Source organism: Fomitopsis serialis (genome assembly GCF_022376445.1).
Source record: "Fomitopsis serialis strain Sig1Antser10 chromosome Unknown B0H18scaffold_48, whole genome shotgun sequence".
Lineage (NCBI taxonomy): Eukaryota > Fungi > Basidiomycota > Agaricomycetes > Polyporales > Fomitopsidaceae > Fomitopsis > Fomitopsis serialis.
Genome location: NW_025955008.1, coordinates 165,985 through 187,449, shown reverse-complemented (window position 1 = coordinate 187,449; position 21,465 = coordinate 165,985). Strand labels below are relative to the sequence as shown.

General features: G+C 55.4%; 8 protein-coding genes across 8 annotated transcripts; 6 read left to right on the top strand and 2 right to left on the bottom strand.

Moving 5' to 3' along the window:
- Nucleotides 1-214: 214 nt before the first annotated feature.
- Nucleotides 215-1,658, bottom strand: B0H18DRAFT_474337 (uncharacterized protein). Its single transcript, XM_048038220.1, has 5 exons — nucleotides 1,594-1,658; nucleotides 1,440-1,535; nucleotides 1,345-1,387; nucleotides 1,135-1,282; nucleotides 215-1,080 (listed from the first exon to the last, which is right to left on the bottom strand). Exons 2-5 carry the CDS (start codon nucleotides 1,498-1,500, stop codon nucleotides 481-483), a joined length of 852 nt encoding a protein of 283 aa, XP_047891835.1. The 5' UTR covers nucleotides 1,501-1,535; nucleotides 1,594-1,658; the 3' UTR covers nucleotides 215-480.
- A 1,914-nt stretch (nucleotides 1,659-3,572) lies between these two features.
- On the top strand, nucleotides 3,573-5,804 carry B0H18DRAFT_1212297 (uncharacterized protein; the record flags this gene model as incomplete). Its single annotated transcript, XM_048036466.1, has 3 exons — nucleotides 3,573-3,845; nucleotides 3,893-3,973; nucleotides 4,020-5,804. 3 exons carry the CDS (start codon nucleotides 3,573-3,575, stop codon nucleotides 5,802-5,804), a joined length of 2,139 nt encoding a protein of 712 aa, XP_047891834.1.
- A 1,178-nt stretch (nucleotides 5,805-6,982) lies between these two features.
- B0H18DRAFT_1015513 (mitochondrial carrier domain-containing protein) lies at nucleotides 6,983-8,611 on the top strand. Its single transcript, XM_048029210.1, has 9 exons — nucleotides 6,983-7,185; nucleotides 7,242-7,283; nucleotides 7,348-7,402; nucleotides 7,449-7,541; nucleotides 7,593-7,809; nucleotides 7,866-8,025; nucleotides 8,085-8,197; nucleotides 8,248-8,316; nucleotides 8,381-8,611. Exons 1-9 carry the CDS (start codon nucleotides 7,155-7,157, stop codon nucleotides 8,498-8,500), a joined length of 900 nt encoding a protein of 299 aa, XP_047891833.1. The 5' UTR covers nucleotides 6,983-7,154; the 3' UTR covers nucleotides 8,501-8,611.
- Nucleotides 8,612-10,706: 2,095 nt separating this feature from the next.
- Nucleotides 10,707-12,419, top strand: B0H18DRAFT_474257 (uncharacterized protein). Its single transcript, XM_048038218.1, has 3 exons — nucleotides 10,707-10,865; nucleotides 10,916-11,791; nucleotides 11,843-12,419. The coding sequence occupies exons 2-3, from the start codon at nucleotides 10,945-10,947 to the stop codon at nucleotides 12,328-12,330; spliced, it is 1,335 nt and encodes a 444-aa protein (XP_047891832.1). The 5' UTR covers nucleotides 10,707-10,865; nucleotides 10,916-10,944; the 3' UTR covers nucleotides 12,331-12,419.
- Nucleotides 12,159-13,400, top strand: B0H18DRAFT_474271 (uncharacterized protein). Its single transcript, XM_048038219.1, has one exon. It carries the CDS (start codon nucleotides 12,509-12,511, stop codon nucleotides 13,295-13,297), a length of 789 nt encoding a protein of 262 aa, XP_047891831.1. The 5' UTR covers nucleotides 12,159-12,508; the 3' UTR covers nucleotides 13,298-13,400.
- Nucleotides 13,401-16,218: 2,818 nt separating this feature from the next.
- B0H18DRAFT_1015488 (uncharacterized protein) lies at nucleotides 16,219-16,581 on the top strand. The gene is made up of 2 exons (XM_048029209.1): nucleotides 16,219-16,333; nucleotides 16,389-16,581. The coding sequence occupies exons 1-2, from the start codon at nucleotides 16,298-16,300 to the stop codon at nucleotides 16,566-16,568; spliced, it is 216 nt and encodes a 71-aa protein (XP_047891830.1). The 5' UTR covers nucleotides 16,219-16,297; the 3' UTR covers nucleotides 16,569-16,581.
- A 990-nt stretch (nucleotides 16,582-17,571) lies between these two features.
- B0H18DRAFT_474251 (uncharacterized protein) lies at nucleotides 17,572-18,603 on the top strand. Its single transcript, XM_048038217.1, has 2 exons — nucleotides 17,572-17,893; nucleotides 17,948-18,603. The coding sequence occupies exons 1-2, from the start codon at nucleotides 17,722-17,724 to the stop codon at nucleotides 18,424-18,426; spliced, it is 651 nt and encodes a 216-aa protein (XP_047891829.1). The 5' UTR covers nucleotides 17,572-17,721; the 3' UTR covers nucleotides 18,427-18,603.
- Nucleotides 18,604-19,644: 1,041 nt separating this feature from the next.
- On the bottom strand, nucleotides 19,645-20,575 carry B0H18DRAFT_909923 (uncharacterized protein; the record flags this gene model as incomplete). The annotated part of the gene is made up of 3 exons (XM_048041537.1): nucleotides 20,424-20,575; nucleotides 20,042-20,372; nucleotides 19,645-19,990 (listed from the first exon to the last, which is right to left on the bottom strand). Coding segments are annotated over exons 2-3 (525 nt in total), but the record flags the coding sequence as incomplete, so codon positions are not given.
- Between the last annotated feature and the right edge of the window lie 890 nt (nucleotides 20,576-21,465).

Here is a 21,465-nt window from a genome sequence, read left to right as displayed (position 1 = left end):
GTTCTTCAAGCGCGGCCTGCAACCGCAGAGCTCAATGCACCTTGCCTCCTTTTATATCTTCATATCGGCTTTCTGCAACGCAAGAGCCTGACTGCGGACGATGTGAGCTCGTTCGCGGCGTGCATCACAACCCACAAACTGACCTCTGCGAAATCCGGATCAGCTGCAAAGCGTGCACGATTGAAGGACGACTATCGGCGTACCTCCGAGTCAACGTACAATAAGGCTTGCCATAACTATCCTCAAGATACTGCCAATGGATGCCTTTCTGCAAAGCTTCGTCCCAAAGCCACTGCAAAAACAAAACATCTCATTATCACGTTGAATGCGGCTCGAGGTACGTCATAACACACGGGTACACAGGTGACAACGAGAACGAAAGCCCATACACAACGACAAGCTCTGAGTACTGAGTACATGTGTACATGAGTGAAGCACGGAGAGCATAATCAGCAACTACACATCAATCCAGGTCATCGATCACCATCCTAGCCAACAGGTCCGCGAGATCCGCACGCTTGTGTGCCCTATGCCCCGGCTCGGGGGTGTTCGGAGGGGGAGGGGAGGCGGCGGTGGGGAAGGGCTGTGAGGCCGCCCCTGAGGAGAGCGTGCTTCCAGGTAATCTACGACATCGTAGAGACTGCGCTTGTGTCCCCTGTTCCCCGGCTCGGGAGTGTTCGGAGGAGGCGGAGGAGGAGGTGGAGGCGACGGAGGCGGAGTATAAGGGCGGGGGACTTGGTGAGGATCGCGTGCTTCCAGGTAGTCGACGACATCGTAGAGACTGCGCTTGTGTTTCCTGTTTCCCGGCTCAGGAGTGTTCGGAGGGGGAGAAGGAGGCGGCGGCGGAGAAGGGCTGTGAGGCCGAGGCCACTGAGGATCGCGTGCCTCCAAGTACTCAATCAGATCGTCGAGGACACGCTTGTGCTTCCTGTTCCCCGGCTCCGGAGTGTTCGGTGGTGGCGGAGGAGGAGGCGGTGGAGAAGGGCTGTGAGGCCGAGGCCGCAACTGGGAGAGCGCGCTTCTAGTTGCTCTTGCGATGCACGGGCATCGAGCGACTCGTCGTAGAATCCGCGAGTAACCCTGAGGATGGGTCAGCATTGTCAATGCAATTCTATCATGATGACGCACACGTACAGATCGACAGGAAGAGCAATGGCCGGAATCACAGCACCGGCAACGAGGGCCGCCGTCGCAACGATGGAATAACGCATGTTGGCTGATGTTTGAAGTCGTGAGGTGGCGTAGAGAGAATGAGAGTTGGTCGTGAACACGAAAAGCGCGACTGGTTGAAATGAGGAATTATCAACAACTGCATAGTAGCGTCGCAATGTAATGGCCACTTACCTGCCAGAGTCTGCGCTTGAGTTGAGCTCGAAGAGGAAGAGGGCTGAGGGAAGTTGACGATGAGAGCACTCCTTATATACATGCTAGACACGTACCTCGGCGACCAAATGGTATGGCGAAACCGTGTACATTACACGCAACTCTGCATGAGCCCATCGGTCCTCTACGGACTCTTTCCACACTGTTGCACCCTGATGTTGATTGTCCACGAGTGTCAGCCGACGCTGCGATTGCGGTTCTGCGACATACCATGCAGTTGTGTCCTGGCGTGTTGCTAATTAAGCGTCCTCATTCCACTGTTCCGTCAATGAACGCTTATAGCACGCCTTGGGACTGTATGGCTGCCCTTGACTTTGTGTATACTTGGTGATGGAATGACTTACAGTCGTGTGGTGAGAAGGCCTCGAAATTGCTATGCCAACAACGGTAGAACCACATAATAGTGCCAGAGTCAGATACTGCGCCATCACGGCGCATCCCACAGCGCTCCTGGTCAACTGGACGATCTCTACAGTCGGTGAGTATTCTGGCTGGCCGGCCGGATGTTTCAGCAAGTAAGTGCGATGTTATGCCGCGCGAGACTGAACTTATGACTCACCTGCGGTTCAATGTACAAGGCGGTCGAAGCTGCGCGGCAAAAGTTCCACTCGTCGCATCAGAAGGCCAGGCAGTCTCCTATTCAAACGTTTTGCGACACCCTTCCTCGGCGTGCGGTATAGCAGCCATATATCTATTTATACCGAGGGGTTCTGAAAGTCAGTGGATCTTGAACGCAGAGATTCATGCATGCAACACACCTGCAGCTGTCCGTGACCGTAAATCTAGGCCATGCCATTTGGCCAGCACAGGCTTGCAACCTGTCGAGCGCCCTTTTACTACGGAAGCACACGGGCAGCGCGGAACTGAGCAATACAATCATCACGTCGAGCCTCAGTTGCAGTTCCTGAACATATCAGCAAGTATTACTTACTTGTTTATGCATGCACCATCGAACTTGTACACTTGTACGTGGTCCATCATGATATGTGGTGCGCACCACACGGCACGAACAGTTCCGGGTTCCTCGGGGGTTTCTGCCAGTGCATGATCGCCGTAGCCGTAGTTGAGTATGGCGACACTGTACGTATCGTCAAAATGATTGGCGAAAAGGTCTCCCGTGTCAGTACACGTTCGTGCAGTATACAGCCACCTCCGTGTGAATAGGCGGTGGTGAGCTGAGCCTGAGTCTCGCGTTGGAACCACCGCATTAAAATACAGTGAACCCAGCTATATTTACAGCTTACCGAGCGGTTGTTACTGCGCTAGACCAACTGATCCAATAGCTGCCTAGGTAACCAGAGTTGTTAATACTAGCGGAGACAAATATACCGTAGACATGTTGCTTCAAGCTACTTGCTAGTTAAGTGAAGTGGTCTGCAGCCCTGGTCGACGTCTTTAGAAACTCGCATATCAGCCGGATTTGCATTGCAACACCACCGCTCTTCAACGCGAAGTCCGTGCCCTCTATCTGATGAGTCATGCCCGGCCCTTCTCTAAGTTAACAGCAAGACATCTTTCTCACCAGTTCATCTAGTTTCCAGCTCTGCAGCGACCACCTGTTTTTGTACCAATACTCCTATTGGCAAGTAGTATCAGAAACGAGAAACGGGTTGAAATTGGATGTGACGCCATGCTACTGACCAGCGTTAGAGACTGTCGGGATTAGGTCGGGATGTGGATGTGGCACACGCTCGATTTGGAAGGTGTTGTGGATGGCCTTCGGCGCTCCAAATTAGGCACTCTGCGCGGTCATGTGACCATGCACGCTTGCGGCTTCCTCAAGCCTAAGGGTTCTCATTGCTGGCGGATCGAGAACTTGATTCACTTGGTCTACCTCTATACTTGCTGCTCATGGGTTCCGCCCTCCCAGCCAGCCTTGCTTGAAGACAGCATGACACGTCATACAAGCACGATGCAGACCATGTTGCTCATCGGGTTTCCAACTCCCGTCAGGGTCACGACCATGTCAGCCTCATGCGGGGAGAACTGTAACCAGCCTACTGCAATTTCTCTAGCGAGACGAACCCTGGACCGCGGAGGCTGGCATCTAATGCAGGCCTGCCGTCAGCATCGGGATGCTGATAAATGGTGGGACACCCCAGGTATCGTCTCTTCGTCCGTTCCTCCTTCTCCACCATCTGCTCGCGCAGCAACACGCTCACTACCACGCTCACTACCTACTGCCAATCATGCGAAAGAAGACTACTATCGTATGGCCCTTCGGTAGAGGGCTGTCCTCCCTCGTCGCCGTGGCTCTGGTACACTCGCTCTTGTTGGATGGACCCCTGAAGGCCGTCTCGGACTCACTTGAGCGTACGTGCGGTCCAGCTATCTCCATTGGCTTTCTTCTGGCCTACGGAATGGTCGTATACTATGCGGTCTACATCAGCGTCATACCCCGTCTGTTGCGCTACGTTTATGGTGAGAGCGTTTTGGTTGGCAAATCAAACGGCATGTCGGAGGTATGTTCACTGCATCGATCCCAAACCCGTGCTCATTGATTCGGAAGATCCAGACACTTCGCATCACCTTTCTTGGGTATATGAACAAAGCAATCCAGGCGTACAAAGAGAGAAAGTCTCGCTCTCAGGTACTACCATGCATCGACTTCCCTGCGGTTACTGACGTCTGCAAAGCTCCTAGCCGACATTCTCGTCTTGCGCGATACGCTCACGGAGCACCGCCAATTCTCCAAGCGACAGAGGCGGAACCTGGCTCGTCTCAACTGCCGGCATACGAGCATCGTCTCTTCATACAAGCGCCTCAAGAGCGATCTCGAGGTCGAGCAGGTCAGATACGGACACGTCCTTTCGAGTCTGGAAGAGGCCAACGAGGAGAATCTCGCTTTGGAACTGCGCGTCTTCTCGCTCACGGACGACCTCGCCACCATGGAACGCCTCTTGCAGACTGAGAGACACGAACGCACGGAACTCGAGGGCCGCCTTGAGACTGAGAAGCTCGGTCGCGCAGGACTCAATGGTCTTCTCCAGGTCGAGAAGCGTAGTCGTCTGGCACAGGAGGATCTCCTCAACGCTGAGACGGACAAGTGCTCGGAACTGGAGGAACGGCTAAAGGCTGAGACGCGCGAACACTATGAGCTGGAGATACTCATCAAGAACGCATACAAAGAGGTTGCTCACTCCGCTGGTCTTCGTCTAAACAACGACACGATGTCCGTTTCCCAGAAGCTCACCAAGATGCTGCTGCAGTTCAACAGGCAGCAGCGCGAGGCGAAAGCACTTCAAGGGACACTCGACGCTGCGCACTCCGACGTCTGCGCGAGGGGCACCTTGGCTTCCCAGCTTGAAAAGGAGAAACGTGCACTGATCCGGGCAGCGGAGGACAAGGACGCTATGATCGTGGAGCTCAACATCGACAAGGAACGTCTTCTCGGCGCCAATGCTCGCGAAGCCGTGAAGGTTATCAAGCTTCTGAGCAGGGAGGACGACTTGATTAGCGACCGGGACTGTGCAAAGATGGAGGCTGCTAGGCTCCGCGAGGAGAACGACGAGTTGCGCCGCGCAGGGCTGGACAAGGATCAACAGATCGAGAACATGGGCCGGCAGATCACGGACCTGCATGGATACACGGACGTTCTCATGGACGTTCTCAGGGACGAGAAAATCGAGAACTTGGAGATGGACACGAAGATGGACGCGCTTCAATACAAGGTTCACAGCTTGCAGAACAACGTCGTCGACAAGAATGCGACCATCGCCACGCTCAACAGCCAGATCTCCACGCTTCAGACCTCGTACTCTGCTCTTCAGGTCTCCCACACTGCTCTTCAGGACTCGTGCGCTGCTCTTCAGGGCTCGTACACTGCTCTTCAGGACTCGTGCACTGCTCTTCAGGACTCGAACGCCTCTCTTCAGAACTCGAACACCTCTCTTCAGAACTCGATTGACGCTTTCTGGGGTTCCATCGACTTCGCAAACCTCGAATACTCGGTTAACAACAAGACAATTGCGACGCTTCAAGACCGGGTCCACGGTCTGCGGAACGACGTACTCGAGAAGGACGAGGCTATCATCACCCTCAAGAACCAGAACGTCACTCTCCAGAAGTCGATCGACGCCTTCCACGGTGCCTTTGATCTGGCGAACCTCAAGTACCTGGCGAAGATCAAGGTCATCGCCACCCTGGAGAACCAGATCCGCGGGCTGCAGGACGACGCAGTCGGGAAGGACGAGATCATCATCACGCTCAGGAACGAGAACACCACTCTGCAAAACTCGGTAGACGCCTTCTACGGATCGATCGATTTTGCTAACCTCGAGGGTCTGGTGAAGGACGAGATGATCGCCAAGCTCGAGGGCGAGAATCGGGCGAAGGACGAGCAGATTTCGGTGTTGGAGAACAAGGTCAAGGCTTTCCGAGGGAATGCGAGACTGGGTTCGCCGGTTGTCCGGCGGCCCTGAGGGGAAGGAGGATGGAGAGGGGGGAGAAGGAAGCGGAGGCGGAGGGGGGAGTGCGACGGGTGGCGATTGAGGCGCGTATGGGGACAAGGTGAGATGAGGTCAAGGGCAGGGGGGGCAGCGCAGAGAGGAGATCAATTGCAGGAGAAGAACCGGGACGGGAGCCCAAAGTGGCGGGCATGCGAACGCATGGGTTTAATGCCCTTCATGGTATGTAGTCGCTTTCTCACTCCGTGCATTCGCTATAGGGGAACTGATTTCTCTCACAGGAGGTGGATTCTGACATGTCGAGTCATCAGTCGAGTTTCGCGGGGCTCGTCAGGATCTCAGCGCTCGGGCGCTCACCGGCGAAGGGTATTGTAGCATCTCAAGCGGGGGAATGTGCGATGGGTCGACAGGTTTGCACTTTCGTCGCAGCATCCTAAAACATCAAAATCATTGACCATCCTTATTCTAGTCGGTGCACCGTGATCTGTTACTTACAACGGATCTTTGCAAGGACACAATCTCTAACTGGTCAGCGTGCCGTGGAAAAGACACGTAGTCCGACACGCAGACCCACACCAGACGGACCACATCCCCGACAGATCGTTGGTATCGGAACATATGATTCCTGTTGAACAACTTCACGGTTCGTGCTATTCCTCTGAGAATGCTCACCCGTTACTCATAGGCTGTTTTAGAGCGGACAATATTGTGCGGAGCTAGTCGAAGCAACACGAACTATGCGAAGACGAGACGAAGATGATGCGAGGAAACCTTGGACAATGTTCATTCGGTGTGTCCTTCTCTCATACGCAGCAGTGCCCTGTACTTAACGCCTTCACAGATGCGCGGGAGAAGCAAAGTCATATGAAAGGGCCAAACGATTCCTTTGTCTTGGGTTCGTGTCCCTGTATGTGCTGATCAAGTGTCATTGGCACGTTCTGCCGCCTGTCGCCAATCTTGTGCATTGCGTCTATGTAATACGGTTGGGTTCGATGCGTAACATGGATTATATCGAATCTTATGCTCTTCAAACCTTATATACGTGACCCGCTGCATAGAGCCGATATGCCGCTGAAGCTGAAGTGTGCACCCGAATGTGAACGAAACGCGTCCTGCAACGCGCCTCCTGCTGCACACGTGATCGCGACTGAAGCTGACGACTCCACGCGGCAGCAGGCTCAGTTTGTCGCTCAAGCTCGCATCCGAGCGAATGCAATCTAGTCAACTCCTTCCTCGAGCTCTGTAATCTGCTTTCTTTTCTTGACAAGAACTACCACTGCAACATAGATCTACTGTCATTTCAAGCCGCGGTGCAGGACTGAAGTCTTCAAGTTGCCGGACGCGCTCAATACTCTTCACGGATTGATGAGCAATGCGGGGCAGCACCTTCTCTCTGGTACGGCTCTATGCATGTGTCCGTTGCTTCAATCGAGGGGATGACACTAGCTCTAGGAGCCATTTCCGGCCTGGCCTCTACCATAACATTGCAGCCGCGTGAGTGTTGCTGAACATCTAGTAGGATGCCGTCCAGTGGTAACATTCTGAGTGCGTGCACTAGTTGACCTGCTGAAGACGCGCATGCAGCAGGGGGATGGGAGGGTGTCAACATCACGGTATGTTATTCACGTTTGACGTGGATCCTGAAGTCATCTTCTCTAGCCATACAGGTACAGTTGTCTCACTTGTACGCGACATCGTGCGTACAGACGGCGTACTTGGACTATGGCGAGGAACGGCGCCAACACTTTTGCGGTACGTCCCCGATCTCCTTAGACTCACCAGCCATGACTCAATGTTGGTCAGTAACGTCCCCGGTGTCGCGCTCTACTTCGCCGGCATGAACCAAATACGTACAACGCTTGCTACGACCGCCTACTTCGCCGCCGGGTCAGAGCGTACAAGTTCAGGCTCAGTCCTCCCAAAATTGAACAAGCAGGGAAACCTTCTCGCCGGAGCCTTTACTCGCGTGGCGGTCGGCGCGCTACTGAACCCGTTCACCGTGCTGAAAGCTCGGTACGAGGTGCGCTGCCGCATTCACTAATTCTAATATCTTGACATCCACCACACGCGATGCAGAGCAAACTTTACCAGTACAGCAGCATGACTAGCGCGATAGGCTCCTTGACACGCGCAGGGCCGTCTGAGCTCTTTCGTGGCGTAGTCGCTACCTCTCTCCGCGATGCTCCGTATGCGGGGCTTTTCGTCCTCTGTTACGAACAGCTGAAGCATGAATTATGTACGTATCCGAACCATGATGCATGTACAGCCGACCTGGAACTGACCTGTCTTCGTCAGCAATCCTTGCATCGCCTACCTCATCAGCGCAGTCCGGAATTGTGCACGGGTTGTCAGCTGCAACCTCAGGCGCCCTCGCGACGCTGGCTACTCATCCGCTGGACGTCGTGAAGGCGCGTTCTTTCTTATTACAGTTATGTTCTCTTACGGGTGATTCTTCTAGACAAAGATGCAAGTCCGCACCGATGCGAAATACCAAGGTTTCAATCGGAGCATTCTTACGATCCAACGGGTGCGTGAAACGCCTGCCACGCTTCGTTCTTCATCCTCATGCACGATGTTCCGGTATTTGATAGGAGCGCGGGCTACTCGGATTCTTCGATGGTGCTCTCCTCAGGCTCTCGCGCAAGCCATTAAATTCGGCGATTGCATGGGCGACATACGAAGCTGTCTTGATGTTCATGCGGAGTGCGTAAACCAGGGGAGTTGGGACTGTGCACGATGCGAGTATGATGGTAGTACGACACCGATGGATGAGTCGCACGTACATATCGTCGCAGCAATGTTTCTCATACTGTGGCCTCCCCATATTGGCTTCATACTCGTGGACAGAGAGATTGACGGTGAGTCCTCGGCTACTTGCATCTCGTTTGTTCGTCATTGCTGCGAGTTGCGTTCGAGTACTCAGCATACTTGAGCTTCAACAGGACTCTAGAGTCCGTGGCCGAGTGCTCATGAGTTGTCGCGATGGCGATGCCCTCCACAGCAATTCGAAGGATATGTTGTTCATTGTACGGTACATGCAGGCACCGGACTGTTCAATAGAGCGAGTAATAGGGGCTAAACACGTCCACGATACTACACCGACAGCCATGTCTGTTTCGACCACACTGGCGACCACACAACGTCCCGAGCACCATGTGAGGACGGACGGTAGCTGATAGTATTACGGCGTCCCGTAAGTACGACAGACACGCGCATCCCCGCCTCAATGACACGTTTGATGCGCGCCTTCAGAGGGTCGACAATAGACGGCACGTCCCAATAGTACGCGAACGTGAACGTGAATGCGACTGTTGCAGATGGATACCTCTCATGCAGGGACAAGAGGGCCTCCGTCATCTCCTTCCAGGTGACAAAACCCCAGTGGAGGCGGGAATTGAGGTCTTCAAATTGCAGCTTCACTTCCCGCAGGCTAACCGAGTTGATCTGCGAGATAAATGCGGGGATAGATGGTCAAATAGCTGGGCGATATCGGGAGAAGCGAAACGTCAGAGTGAGGACAGTCAGCGAATGATGCCGAGAGATGTCGTTTTTCCTCAACCATCCTATACACGATATCATCATAAGCTGAGTCAGAATATGCAAGGCAGACTGGGTCATACCGTCGCGGTCAAAGTTAACCTCAAATTTCTTGAGCGTCTCCTCAACTCTACGGAACATCTCAGTCAACGCCGGCGTACCCGAGTCATTCGAGGCTCTCATCCCATCGGAACACTTCCACCGCAGTGTTCTCGGCCGCAGGTCGAAAGGAGGCTTCAACAAGCCCTTCAATATTTTGTCAAGAACAGGTGGCGAGCTAGTCCAGCTGTCTACAACCAGCTCTTGAATGTGGATGCGGGCGGTCTTGCAACGAGTAATGGTCGCGTAAGGGCCGCCTGTTCTGGAACCACCGGTGATCCCGGAAAGTTACAGGAAAGCCATAGAGGGAAACGTAGAGATGAGCTGTAGGACCTCCGAGGGCGACCGAATGGTCATGCTCCGTAGAACCAACCTGCTCAAGCGGGGGAAAGGGAAGACGGAACGTATTGCGTGCACCAGGCTAACCTTGGAGTCATCCGGAATGAGAGATTCCGCGAGACTGCGCCAGTCAAAGCGTTCCATGATGAGGACCTCAACGTTGGGAAGATGGCGTAGGACCTGGCACACCAAGTCTAAGGGCATCCCTTTCTTCCTGTCCTCCTGACAGAGTTTCATAGTCGGCAGCTTCAGTTCGCGGATAAGGGCGCCTACGCCTCCACCGCTGTGTGCCTCTGAGGTCGATTCCAGAGTGCCAAAGAAGCGCAGACAGTTCCTCGTGTTACGCAACTTGACGGCCCTGAAGATATGCAGTCGCGTCGTCGGGACCCAAGCAGAGCAAGTGAGACAGCACGCTCTGAGGGTCGGAGGATCATCGTAGAGGTGATCGAGGATGTGTTCTTGGATCTCAATGCGCAGCTCCGGGCGGGGCATTATGCATTATGTCTCAGTGACTACAATATCTGCAAATGCCGATGAGCGTCGTGAGCTCCTGATGCCATACACTTATTCAATGATTGGCGACTTACTGCGTTATGCAGCACCTCCTCGGTGGCCTTCGAGCTTGATGCTTGACCGATATTGGTGCGCCAGCGACAGCTGTGATCTACCTACACATGGCTCGCGCGGTTAGTTGCTCCGGCCCACCAAATGTTCAGTCCAAGATGTCAAATTGACTGGAAACTTGAAGGTCCCTGCACGACAAGATTCTTGGACCAACACGAGTTCTTCGTGGGAGGACGGTGCTCGCAACGTCGACACGTTTGCCAACAAGCTCAAGACGCGTACGAGGTGCCGGTGATGACTGCCAGTGGCAGTGGCGGCTGCATCCGAGTCGATGGGCAGTCGGGAATTGCCGGCCACGAAGGACCCAAACGAGACGTACCCGAATTCTTACTACTACTGTCACCTCGTACTGTAGCTGTAATCGACCCGGGCCCTCAGCTTTCTGCAACGAGTCCGGCGAACAGAAAGCACGCAGATACTGGACATATAACGCTTGCCCTCGAAGACAACGGCAGGCTGCAGGCTTGTTATTAACTAGTAAGTGTGCAATTCTCGCCCATGATAGAACTTACCTGGTCAATCATCAGCATCGTTCGAGGACATCGAAAGTCTCGACATGCCAGCCCCAGAGCTGCCAATCGAAATTCAAGAACAAGTGCTGGACCACCTACACGACGACCCTTCCGCACTGAAGACGTGTAGCCAGACTTGCTCCGCTTGGCTCCCGACAGCGCGTCTGCACTTCTTCAGAACAGTCAAGTTAAAGAAAGTACGACACTGTCTGCGCTTTCTCGCCGTGCTCGAGTCGACCTCAGAAGCATCCGGCGGTGTGGGCGTAGGTGCCCTCGTACGGGAACTGCATTTGCCGACGATGGGTCTTCGGCAGAGGGGCAGACGGAAGGGGCAGCGCTACGACTTGCTATGCCAGATTCTGCGCCACATCCCCAACACCGATACTCTGGTTGTGCGTCAATTTGAGTGGCAGAACTTCCTGGATCTGGCCAGTCCGAAAGGCGCCGATACCGACGTTGATCTTCGCGGCGTCTTTACGTCCGTCTGTGCTTTCCCTCGGCTCAAGACGTTGGTCCTGCAGCGAACATCGGTCCGTACTGTCAGGGAGGTATTGCAACTCATCTCTGCATTTCCTTCCTTGACTACTCTGCGGATCTCTGAAATCAACGACCTGATCCTCGACGACGTCCACCGGGATACCACCCAGAGCACCGATATCCGCGTATGCATCCAGGAATTGCGCTTCGAACGCTGGTTAGGCAATCCCGTTCCATTGCAAGACGCAATGAATGCATTCTTAGAAGCCCCCTACGAGCTAGAGCTACGAAGGCTGCTGTGGATACCTAGGCTCCGGCAGGCAGACTTCGGTGGGCATGCGTTGAACGAGATATTTCACAGATCTGCACGGACTCTGGAGATGCTGGAACTCGAGGTTGACGAGGCTGCCCAACGTAAGAGCCCAAACTAGTCGCATGTCTCGTTGAACTGAACAGGTCACGCAGGCATAGATTGGCTGATGAGCCAGGGCTTGTCTCACCACCGGTCCCTCAAGATCCTTATCCTGTCATTCGACCTCATGTACAGTCCCCGCACGAACCGCGGGTCGATCATCCCTTTGTTCATCTCGAGCCTTGATTCGAGCAGCCTGCGAGAATTGAACCTACACTTCGATGCGTTTGACGAAAGTGACTCTCAGTATGCCGTTGACTGGGTGGAGTTGCCGAAGGCCTTGGTTTCGTTGCATCGGAGGTGCCCCGCCGTGACGCTGACATTGAGTTGGTGCATCCCCACTCATCGGCAAACCAAGTTACCAGACTTGGCTCCCATCTACCGGAAAAAGTTACAGGACGCCCTGCATGCAGGGATGCGCATCGCTGTCGTTTGCAAAGCGCTCGATTATGAATCTTACTCTCGCTCCGGCGGAGGCTGGTTTGAAGCCGTTGTGGACAATCGATGGTGGCCAGCTCGCCCAGCACTCACCTGGTTGTGAGCCTGGTGCCCGATGACACTCGTGCTCTGCCGCTCGCCACTTTCCCGTTTATGCTTCCCGTCCTCGGTATCTCTCCTTACCCGAATCATTTCTTCAATCCCTCGATAGGCTCAAGATCTCCTTCCTCAGCTCGCTCTGCGTCTCCTTCCGTGTCACCTCCACTAGCATCGTCGTGCTGATGAGACTCTCTTCACCCGACGGTCCTGCTAGTCCACACGCTCTCTGGCCGGCGTCATCGACAGTGTCCAATACGGCCATCCACGTCACGAGCTATGACATGAACTCCAATGACATGAACTCCTGGATGACTGGAGTGCCGTGCACCGGTCGTCGCTGTCTTGCACAAGGGATGTTCTCCCGGCCGCATACCCACCTCGTACCAGGATGCAACTCGCAGTCGTTTGCACGGTATTCGATACTTCCGAGCAGCGCTTCCGTTCTGACTTGGGCAATACCTCGTAGTCGGTTCGCCGAAGACATACCTGACCGTCAGTGCGACGTGCGACGACCATCATACAGGCCTCGTGTCCGCCTGCTCACCCCTCACCTCGGTACTGCGTCTCCATACCACCCCTCCACCTCTCCAAATCCTCCTCTTCGTCCTTCGGCAGCGTCAACACCGCCTTTGTCAGCTCGCTTTGCGTCTCCCGCATCCACTCCGCCAGCTCGCTCCCGCCGTCGGGGATGCCCTCGCTCGGGCGGTCCTGCCAGTGTGCGCGATCTTGCCGGCTGCGTCGACGGCGATCGTCATGACGGTGCCGACCGAGATCGTCTTCGGGACGAGTTTCGGCGTGAACTCCTGGAGGACATGGAGGGAAGTCGTGCGCGCGTCGGAGGCGGTGATCCGCGCGTACTCCGTGGTGCAGGCGCGGACGAGCTCGGAGAGGCCGTAGAACTGCGCTGCTATCGACATCCGCTCTTCGCCACGCTGGCGGCGGGCGGGCTGTGTGAGAGGGTGGCGGCGTGAGGAGAGGTGAATGTACGTACGGGTTTTTGTAGACGGCATTCTCAGCGAAGAAGTTCATGTTCTGAGAGGTCGAGTGTCAACGTACTAGAGGTGATCGAGGTTGTGTTCTTAGGTCCCGACGATCAACTCTGGGGAGGGCATGTTCGAAGTATTGCGCTCGTGAGTTCCTACTTACAAAGGTGAACGTATGCAGCACTCCTTCGATACTAGTGTTCTATATGACATCTCACTGCAAACATCAATGCTATCGCTCTAGCTTCTGGCAGCCCAATACCGTTACCCGCTAGTCCGTGGATGAAGGTCCCGCGCCACACGCCTCAGCCACCTCGCGTCTCGCGGCCGTCGCCTTCATGCAATGCCCAATACCTCGCTCGAAACCCATCGTATGGCCTCGGCGACCTCATTTTCGGAATCTACGCGTCAAACACTACTCAGGCATGTTGTCAGAAAGGCCAAATCGAGAGGCAGCTGCGCGCAAGACCCCACAAGAGTCTGGATGAGTCGGCGAACACCCGCACGCAGCGTAAACGGCGTGTGTGTGTCACATATCGCGTGTCGGGAGGCTGGAGGGTGCTATGAGTGGTTGATTGAGCCAGGGTTGAAGCTGTTTGTATAGTGAGTCTTCAATGCTAGTGTTGTTGTCCTTTCGTCCTTCTGTACTCGCGCGAGCAGTCCCGGGCATATGGGATAAGTACTGGTTCACCACATTATAAGTTACGTCGCACCGTGACACTATATTCAATCTTCATATATGTATCACTGTCGATATAATATTACTGCTCGTAGGAAGTCCAGCCGAGCCGATACAGTGGTCTTCAAGTTCATGACTGTTGGGTATAATCTCACACCTAACAATCAAATGGTATTCTACGCTGTATGCAATATTTCATGAGTGCATCAAGGGTCTACCATTGCATCAGTACCAAGGCCTGGAGCCAAGATTCACGACCATTGATAATTGCACACTGTACAGTATGTGCACCCGAGTGATGAACCCACTTGAACGGTCTTGACTCCTGAGCTCGAGTTCTCCGTGTCCGGGACATACTATATGTCGGAATGTTAGATCCGTATAGATAGAGTTGTACTCACAAAACTCACCTTAGACTCGAGGCCGATATGCGGTCCTCGTTGTATGCTTGCGCTGTCGCTTATCACCGGCTGAACATCGCCCGCCTTGGGCGATAGCCTCAAGACTACCGTGTGCGACGTGCGCCATCCGACACCGTCATATTTGATCAGTACCAATGTACATGTATAAGTAGACAGACAGAAATACGAACCTTAGAGTTTTTCCCCCGAGCTCTCCGGTCTGCGCCCCGACCCTCAAGCACCTGCGCGTCGAGTCGATACTCGCCGCTGTTCCATCGCGTCGTATACGCGATACTATAGTTCAGTCACCCTACCCTGGTCTCCTGGCCCACGATGTATATACTATGTATGGCACTCACGCGCCGTTTAGCTGCGTGCGGGTGTTCGCCGACTCGTCCAGACTCTTGTGGGGTCTTGCGCGCAGCTGCCTCTCGATTTGGCCTTTCTGACAACATGCCTGAGTAGTGTTTGACGCGTAGATTCCGAAAATGAGGTCGCCGAGGCCATACGATGAGTTTCGAGCGAGGTATTGGGCATTGCATGAAGGCGACGGCCGCGAGACGCGAGGTGGCTGAGGCGTGTGGCGCGGGATCTTCATCCACGGACTAGCGGGTAACGGTAGCCCAATGCTTATATACTTTGCTGGCCGGCCCGGTATGTCCACCACAACGCCGTGTTTTGGACTCTGCTACGCAGTCTAGATCAGCGCATTATCGCTGCATCGGCTGGACGGAAAAACTCAACGGCACGCTGGCACTGCCAGGTATGAAGATTGCATGCATAACCACTCGAACTTGGCATACCGGTACCGCACGGCGCTGTATGCCGCCGGTGCCGTCAACATTGGTCTAACGTAAGATCATTCCACTCGCTACTCTGATTTTCAGGTGACTGACTCGTTCGATAGGAGCAGAGTGCACTTGGAGCTCCTCTGGAGCAGGTTGCGTCTCACTTGTCAGTCTCGACCGCGAAGCATCTACCTCCTCCTCCAGTCCTCCTCTCTGCCTAACTTACATAGTTCAACGCAACGTCCAGACTCCAAAGTCCAGACTGCCATATAACCTGAAACTGAACGTTTGAACGCCCGCTGGTGCTAGACAAGCAGGACCGTACTACGAAAGAAGGTCCAGAACTGCAGCTTTGGGGCCGCCGAGGTCTGCAGTTCGTTCGCGGTGAGGCTGACAATTCGGCATAGACGGCGGATCCTAGATCTCCGAGTCGTTGAGCTCGAGGCTGACGGGACGTGAACACGGAGTCGAGCTGGCATCGTGTCAGCCTCTCCCGGGTCGTCAAACATATAACGGACCAGCGGGACTCTGTCTCCCACGTAACTTACCCTCATCGACTCGCCCACTACCAACCGCAGCGACGGCTAGTATTCAGCAAGTCAACATGACACTTCTACTCGAAGCGATAACCATGATCTGGCGCGACATTTCACGCCACCCTAAATCTTACTTCTGCGAGTTTCTTCTCATCTGCGTTCTCACTCGTATCTACGCAGTCAGCGTTGCGGTCGACCTCGGATTCCTGGATCTGCGTCGCCTCTTCATCGATCCACACTACCCCTTCCCAATCTGCAAAGTCTTCGCACCCGAATTCCACGGATATCGCGGCTTCCTATGGATGGTCAACCCTTGGCAAGTTCCTTGGCTCCTTGTGTTCTATGCTTGGAAGTACCAACGTCGAGACGATGACGTCGCTCTCCGGTTCGGTAGCCTGGCGAGGCGTGCTATTGGGCTAGTCTGCAAGTACTCCATCGCCGGGAGCATCATGGCCGTTGTCGCGCACACTTTACTCGTCCTCGGTGTAGTTGGGGATGTCCGGAGTAGAGCCAAGGTGCTGTTAGGACTAGTCTTCGGGACCTGGGTCCTTACTGTGGCCGTCATCTGGCCCCTTGTGACGAAGATGATGCTTTCCCGGGACGCTGAGGGACCTGGGAAGGTACGTCAGGCTCTCCTGTAGCGTTCCCCCTTTCACTAATCTGCGGTCCGAACAGTGGATGGTACTCGATGACGTTCATGCGGGCCTTGCGGCATTGCCAATGATATTGCTACACGAGACTCCTCCAGCCGATGACTGCCCAATCTGTTACGAGTCGCTGGTGGAGATTTTCGATGAAGCGCAAGGTGTTGTCAAACTCCCTCAATGTGGGCACGTATTCTGCAAGACGTGGTAAGCACTTAGACTCTTGTCTACTACGGTACTGTCAGTGTACTAACCATTCTGCTGGTAGCATTAAGGAATGGATCTGCAACTGGGTGAGCGTTGCGCTCTTGTGTTGGCCTAATAGCCACTGAAAGTTTTGGCACCAGCATGGATCTTGCCCTTTGTGCCGCTATGAGTTCCTTGACGACCTCATCGACATGTGCGAAGACGACGAGGCTGGGGAGTATCCGAGTCAATGGTCTGGTATCGTGACGGATTATTTGATGGCGCCGGCCAAGTTCATCTCGGCGTCGTTTGAGGTGCTCCACAACCAACTCGTTGCATTCTTCGGTCTAGTCGTAGCATTTTCCTACGGAGTCGTCGCCTTTTGCCTTGTGACGTTCCCCAACCGACTCATGGCACTCTTCCACCGACTCATAACCCTCTCCTACTGCCGACTCGAAGCCCTCTCTAACCGGGTCGTAGCCCTGTCCTGCCGACTCGCAACCCTGTCCTACCGACTTGTGGCGCTCTTTCATCGAATCACGATGCTCTTGGACAGGCTTGTTCCGCCATGGTATGAACCTGACTCAGTTCCTCAAGAGCGGCTGGGGCTCGCGGACGGGCAACATCTCGGCGGTGTCTTCTTCGACGGACGGCAGCCGTCTCACACCCCCTTAGATTCCTACGAGGACCGTCATAGGCGTATCGAGGACCTCTTAACGGCCATGGAACAACGCAACGCCACTCGTATGAATAGAATGGCTCAGCAAGACAGACACTTACAAAGCCTCGAGCTGCGTATGTTGTCTCTCGATCGCCGGTCCGATGTAATAACGGGCAGGGGAACGATGCACAATGGTGCGCATCACTCCGGTTTCTGAGACGCCGTGCCGACGTGTCCTTTGACTCCGTACAACTGGGTCTTGACGTCCGTCTTTGCTTTCCCTCGGCTCAAGACGTTGGTCCTGCAGCATTTTGCGGTCCGTACCGTCAGGGCGGTCTTGCAGCTCGTCTCTGCATTTCCCTCATTGGCTGCCTTGTGTATCTCTAGGATAGTGATCACTACTTCGAGCCCCAACGACAATCACCTGGATAGCACGCAAAGTACCGATATCCGCATATGTATCCAGGAACTGCGCTTAGGACGATGGATAGACGATCGCCTTTTATTGCAAGCTTCAATGGGGATGTTGCTAGCAGCACCCTACAAGCTACAGCTCCGAAAGCTGCAGTGGATGCCCAGCCTCTGGCCTACGGACTTTCAAGTTGGTGAGCCAGCGTTGCACGAGATGTTTGACAGATCTGGACGAACTCTGGAGACGCTAGAGCTTGAAGTTGATTGCGCTGCCCAACGTAAGAGGTCAGACAGAACATTGCATATCTCGTTGAGCTGAACAGGTCATGCAGGCATAGAATGGCTGATGGGTCAGGGCCTGTCTCATCACCGGTCCCTCAAGTTCCTTACCCTGTCATTTAATTCCTTGTATTGCAATTGGGCCCAAAGGGACTGGTCGATCGTCCCTTTGTTCATCTCGAGCCTTGATTCGAGCAGCCTGCGAGAATTGCACCTACACTTCGATGCACACCATGAAATCGACTCTGGGGATGCTTTTGACTGGCAGAGATTACCGAAGGCCTTGATCTCGTTGCATGGGAGGTGCCCTGCCGTAACGCTTCTTTTGAGCTGGTGTAGCCCCATTCGTATGCAAACCGAGTTTCAAGACCTGGTAGCCTTCTATGGGAAAACGTTGCGGGACGTCCTGCGTGCAGGGATGCGCATCGCTGTCGTCCGCATAAAGCTCGATGAGTCTTCCGATGGGAACGGGTATGAAGCCGCCGTGGATTATGGATGGTGGCCAGCTCGTACAGCACTCACCTGGTTGTGAGCCTCGTGCCCGACAATGCAGTACCCATGCTCTGCCGCTCGACAAGTTCCCGTTCATGCTTCCCGTCCTCGGTACCTCTCCCAATCCGAACCTTTCCTCCAATCCTTTGGTAGGCTCAAGGCCTCCCTCATCAGCTCGCACTACTTCTCCTTCTGCGTCCCCTCCGCTAGCATCGTCACGCCGACGGGAGTCTCTCACGGACGGTCCTGCTAGTGCGCGCGCTCTCTGGCCGGCGTTGTCGGTGGTGCCTGCCATGAAGGTGTTCACTACGGCCATTGGCGTCGCGAGAGGCATCAACTCTTGGGTGACTGGAGCGCCGTGCCACCGTCGTCGTTGTCTTGCACCGGGCCTGTTCTCCAGAGGTCGAGCTTGCCACAGGAATACCTCGAGATCGGGGTATCGTTCACGTTTGGTCGCAGGCCGCATACACTCGCCCGCCGAGTCGTACGATGTGATCCACGGTCGTTTGCGCGGGGCTCGATACGTCCGAACAGCGCTTCCGTTGCGACGCCGACTTGGACCATTATTCCGCTCCTCTTTCGGTACATCCCCGCTATGGGCCGCTTCGCGGTAACATACAGCAACCTGGAGTCGACGGAGAGGGCGGCGACGAGCAGGACAGTGGGGCGGACGGAAGACCGCGAACGACGCGCGGATAATATCATGGTAACGATTGGGACTATGGCACTCTACCAGACAGTTCGGTGGGAGGCTATGCTGCGCGACGACATGCGTGCGGAAGTTACCTACCCAGTCTCGGTCCTACTACCCTACTCTATACTCTTGTTCGTTTGTCGCGTAGCATCGCCCTCCATTACTCTCCATGACATACCCTCGGTCTAGCTCCGGCCCCGACAAGTGCATGCCCAGTCTGGACCTGATTGCACGACCTCGTACACACAGTTCTACTGCTAGTCTTGTAGACGTAGCGCTCGGCCCTCGCAAGCATTGGCAAAAGAAAGATCCGCGACAACGACGACGGAAGACTTCATCATCACTAAGGATTATACGCATGTAGTGTCTACATATGTAGGGCTCTGCCCTCAGCGACACTAAAGGGACTCGGATGTCACAAACAAAGCCGACTTTGTAGTCGGTCCGCCCAGGTATACCTGGCTGTCGGTGCGATGTGTGACGTCTATCATACAGGTCTCGTGTCCGCTTGCTCGCCCCTCACCTCGGTACCTCGTCTCCATACCACCTCCTCCACCTCTCCAAATCCTCCTCCTCGTCCTTCGGAAGGGTCAACACCGCCTTCGTCAGCTCGCTCTGCGTCTCCCGCATCCACTCCGCGAGCCCGCTCCCGCCGGCGGGGATGCCCTCGCTTGGGCGGTCCTGCCAGTGCGCGATCTTGCCGGCGGCGTCGACGGTGATCGTCATGACGGTGTCGAACGCGATCGTCTTCGGGACGAGCTTCGGCGTGAACGCCTGGCGGACGTGGAACGAGGTCGTGCGCGCGTCGGAGGCGGTGATCCGCGCGGACTCCGTGGTGGAGGCGCGCACGAGCTCGGGGAGGCCGTAGAACTGCGCTGCTATCGAGATCCGGCCGACGCTCTTGGCGACGCTGGCGGCGGGCGACGTGAGAGGGGCGGAGGGAGGAGGGGGGAGGACGTACGGGTCTTCGTAGACGGCGTCCTCGGCGAAGAAGGACATCTTGTGGAGGCTGGGCTTGCCCTGGAAGAGGTCGAGCACGACGCCGACGAGGGTGCGCCGGTGCTCGTCGATGGCGACGCCTGGCGCGACTGCGACGGACGCGTTGATGATGATGTGGTTAGGCGGGGTCGACCCGGACATGGTGGGTACTGCTGGTGGAAATGTTGGTGTGGCTGTTGTGAGGTCTGGGGGAGCGTATGAGCGGGTCGACGTCGCTGGCCATTGCCTTATAGGCTGGCTGTCGCGGGCAGCGGCCAGCGCACGTCGCTGACGTCGACGTTCGAGCGCTGTCACTGCAATCTCTTTCGGAAAGTGCGTCAGACGCATCATGGCACGGTACTGACAGTCGAATCCTCAGAAGACGCAGGACGTCATACGGGAAGCGTAGAGGCGTCGTGTGCGCATACTGGACTTGGGTTGAGGATGTCGAGACTTCGGGTGCTGCTACGTATAGCGATGTCTGCTGAGCAGGCTGCTAGCGCTGTAGCGTCCAGCTGCCCAGGTGTTTTCTGCATTGACACAGCTTCGTGTAACCGCGACGGACAGGTGGACTCACCTCCAGCCGCGTTGCACCATAAGTTCTGAAACCAGTTCGTCGTTGCGATACATCTCTCGATTTCAGTTGCGCGTTCTCCGCTTGCCCACCTGGGGCCCAGCATGATGCATCGACGAGGATCAGCCTGTGTACGCACAAGCAGTGCACCGCAAGATTTCGATGGCTGAGTTGGATGGCAACATTGCTAGCGGTCGCACTGTGGTCGGTTTGCGAACAAAACAGATATAGCATTGCGGGATGCGGGTGAGAGGCCGTGTCGGCGAGGAGGGCGTACCGGACAGGGAGGCACGCAGAGGCTGTCGTACGTCATGCGCGCAGAAACGGGGGGACTCCACACGCCCCATCCGCACCCGAGCACGCGACGCGACGCGCTCACGCAGGGGACAGCGCAGGCGGACGGCTTGTCGACGAGCACCAGGTCTGTTCGCTACACTCGTGCACATGGCCGTGTCATCGAGAGACGAGTGCGCGGGAGGACGGCGACGCCGAGGAAAGGCCGGACGCAACGGCGCGGGAGCAGGCTATCGGCCCAGATCTGGTGTCCCGATACGGCCACAAGCATACAGGTCGCATCACCGCGAAGCGAACCCTTCCGGGATCCGTTGCGAAGGCCCAAGCCGCCTCTCTCTCTTCCTCCCTCCCTCCGCACGCCCCCCCGCTGCGCTCGTCGTCGGCCAGCCCCCTTTGACGACGGCACACGCCCGGATCGCCCTCCAGCTGGACAGCGCATCCGTCGACACTCCTTTCCCTCACGCTCTCTCAAAAAATCACCTTCCCTCTCTGAATATTCGCCTGCGCAGCCGGTTGTACTGCAGCAAGGGCCAGACACG

Excerpts from the sequence above, each read along its gene's own strand:
- B0H18DRAFT_474271 (XM_048038219.1), top strand. The coding sequence starts at position 12,509 with ATGAGACTCTCTTCACCCGACGGTCCTGCTAGTCCACACGCTCTCTGG.
- B0H18DRAFT_1015488 (XM_048029209.1), top strand. The coding sequence starts at position 16,298 with ATGATGCTTTCCCGGGACGCTGAGGGACCTGGGAAG. Across the intron at positions 16,334-16,388 it reads ACGCTGAGGGACCTGGGAAG|TGGATGGTACTCGATGACGT; the intron begins GTACGTCAGGCT and ends CGGTCCGAACAG.
- B0H18DRAFT_474251 (XM_048038217.1), top strand. The coding sequence starts at position 17,722 with ATGGGGATGTTGCTAGCAGCACCCTACAAGCTACAGCTCCGAAAGCTG. Across the intron at positions 17,894-17,947 it reads AGTTGATTGCGCTGCCCAAC|GCATAGAATGGCTGATGGGT; the intron begins GTAAGAGGTCAG and ends CAGGTCATGCAG.
- B0H18DRAFT_1015513 (XM_048029210.1), top strand. The coding sequence starts at position 7,155 with ATGAGCAATGCGGGGCAGCACCTTCTCTCTG. Across the intron at positions 7,810-7,865 it reads TGCTGAAAGCTCGGTACGAG|AGCAAACTTTACCAGTACAG; the intron begins GTGCGCTGCCGC and ends CACGCGATGCAG. Across the intron at positions 8,317-8,380 it reads GCATTCTTACGATCCAACGG|GAGCGCGGGCTACTCGGATT; the intron begins GTGCGTGAAACG and ends GGTATTTGATAG.
- B0H18DRAFT_474337 (XM_048038220.1), bottom strand. The coding sequence starts at position 1,500 with ATGGGCTCATGCAGAGTTGCGTGTAATGTACACGGTTTCGCCATACCA. Across the intron at positions 1,388-1,439 it reads CATACCATTTGGTCGCCGAG|CCCTCTTCCTCTTCGAGCTC; the intron begins GTACGTGTCTAG and ends AACTTCCCTCAG. Across the intron at positions 1,283-1,344 it reads TCAAGCGCAGACTCTGGCAG|TCGCGCTTTTCGTGTTCACG; the intron begins GTAAGTGGCCAT and ends CATTTCAACCAG.
- B0H18DRAFT_474257 (XM_048038218.1), top strand. The coding sequence starts at position 10,945 with ATGCCAGCCCCAGAGCTGCCAATCGAAATTCAAGAACAAGTGCTGGAC. Across the intron at positions 11,792-11,842 it reads GGTTGACGAGGCTGCCCAAC|GCATAGATTGGCTGATGAGC; the intron begins GTAAGAGCCCAA and ends CAGGTCACGCAG.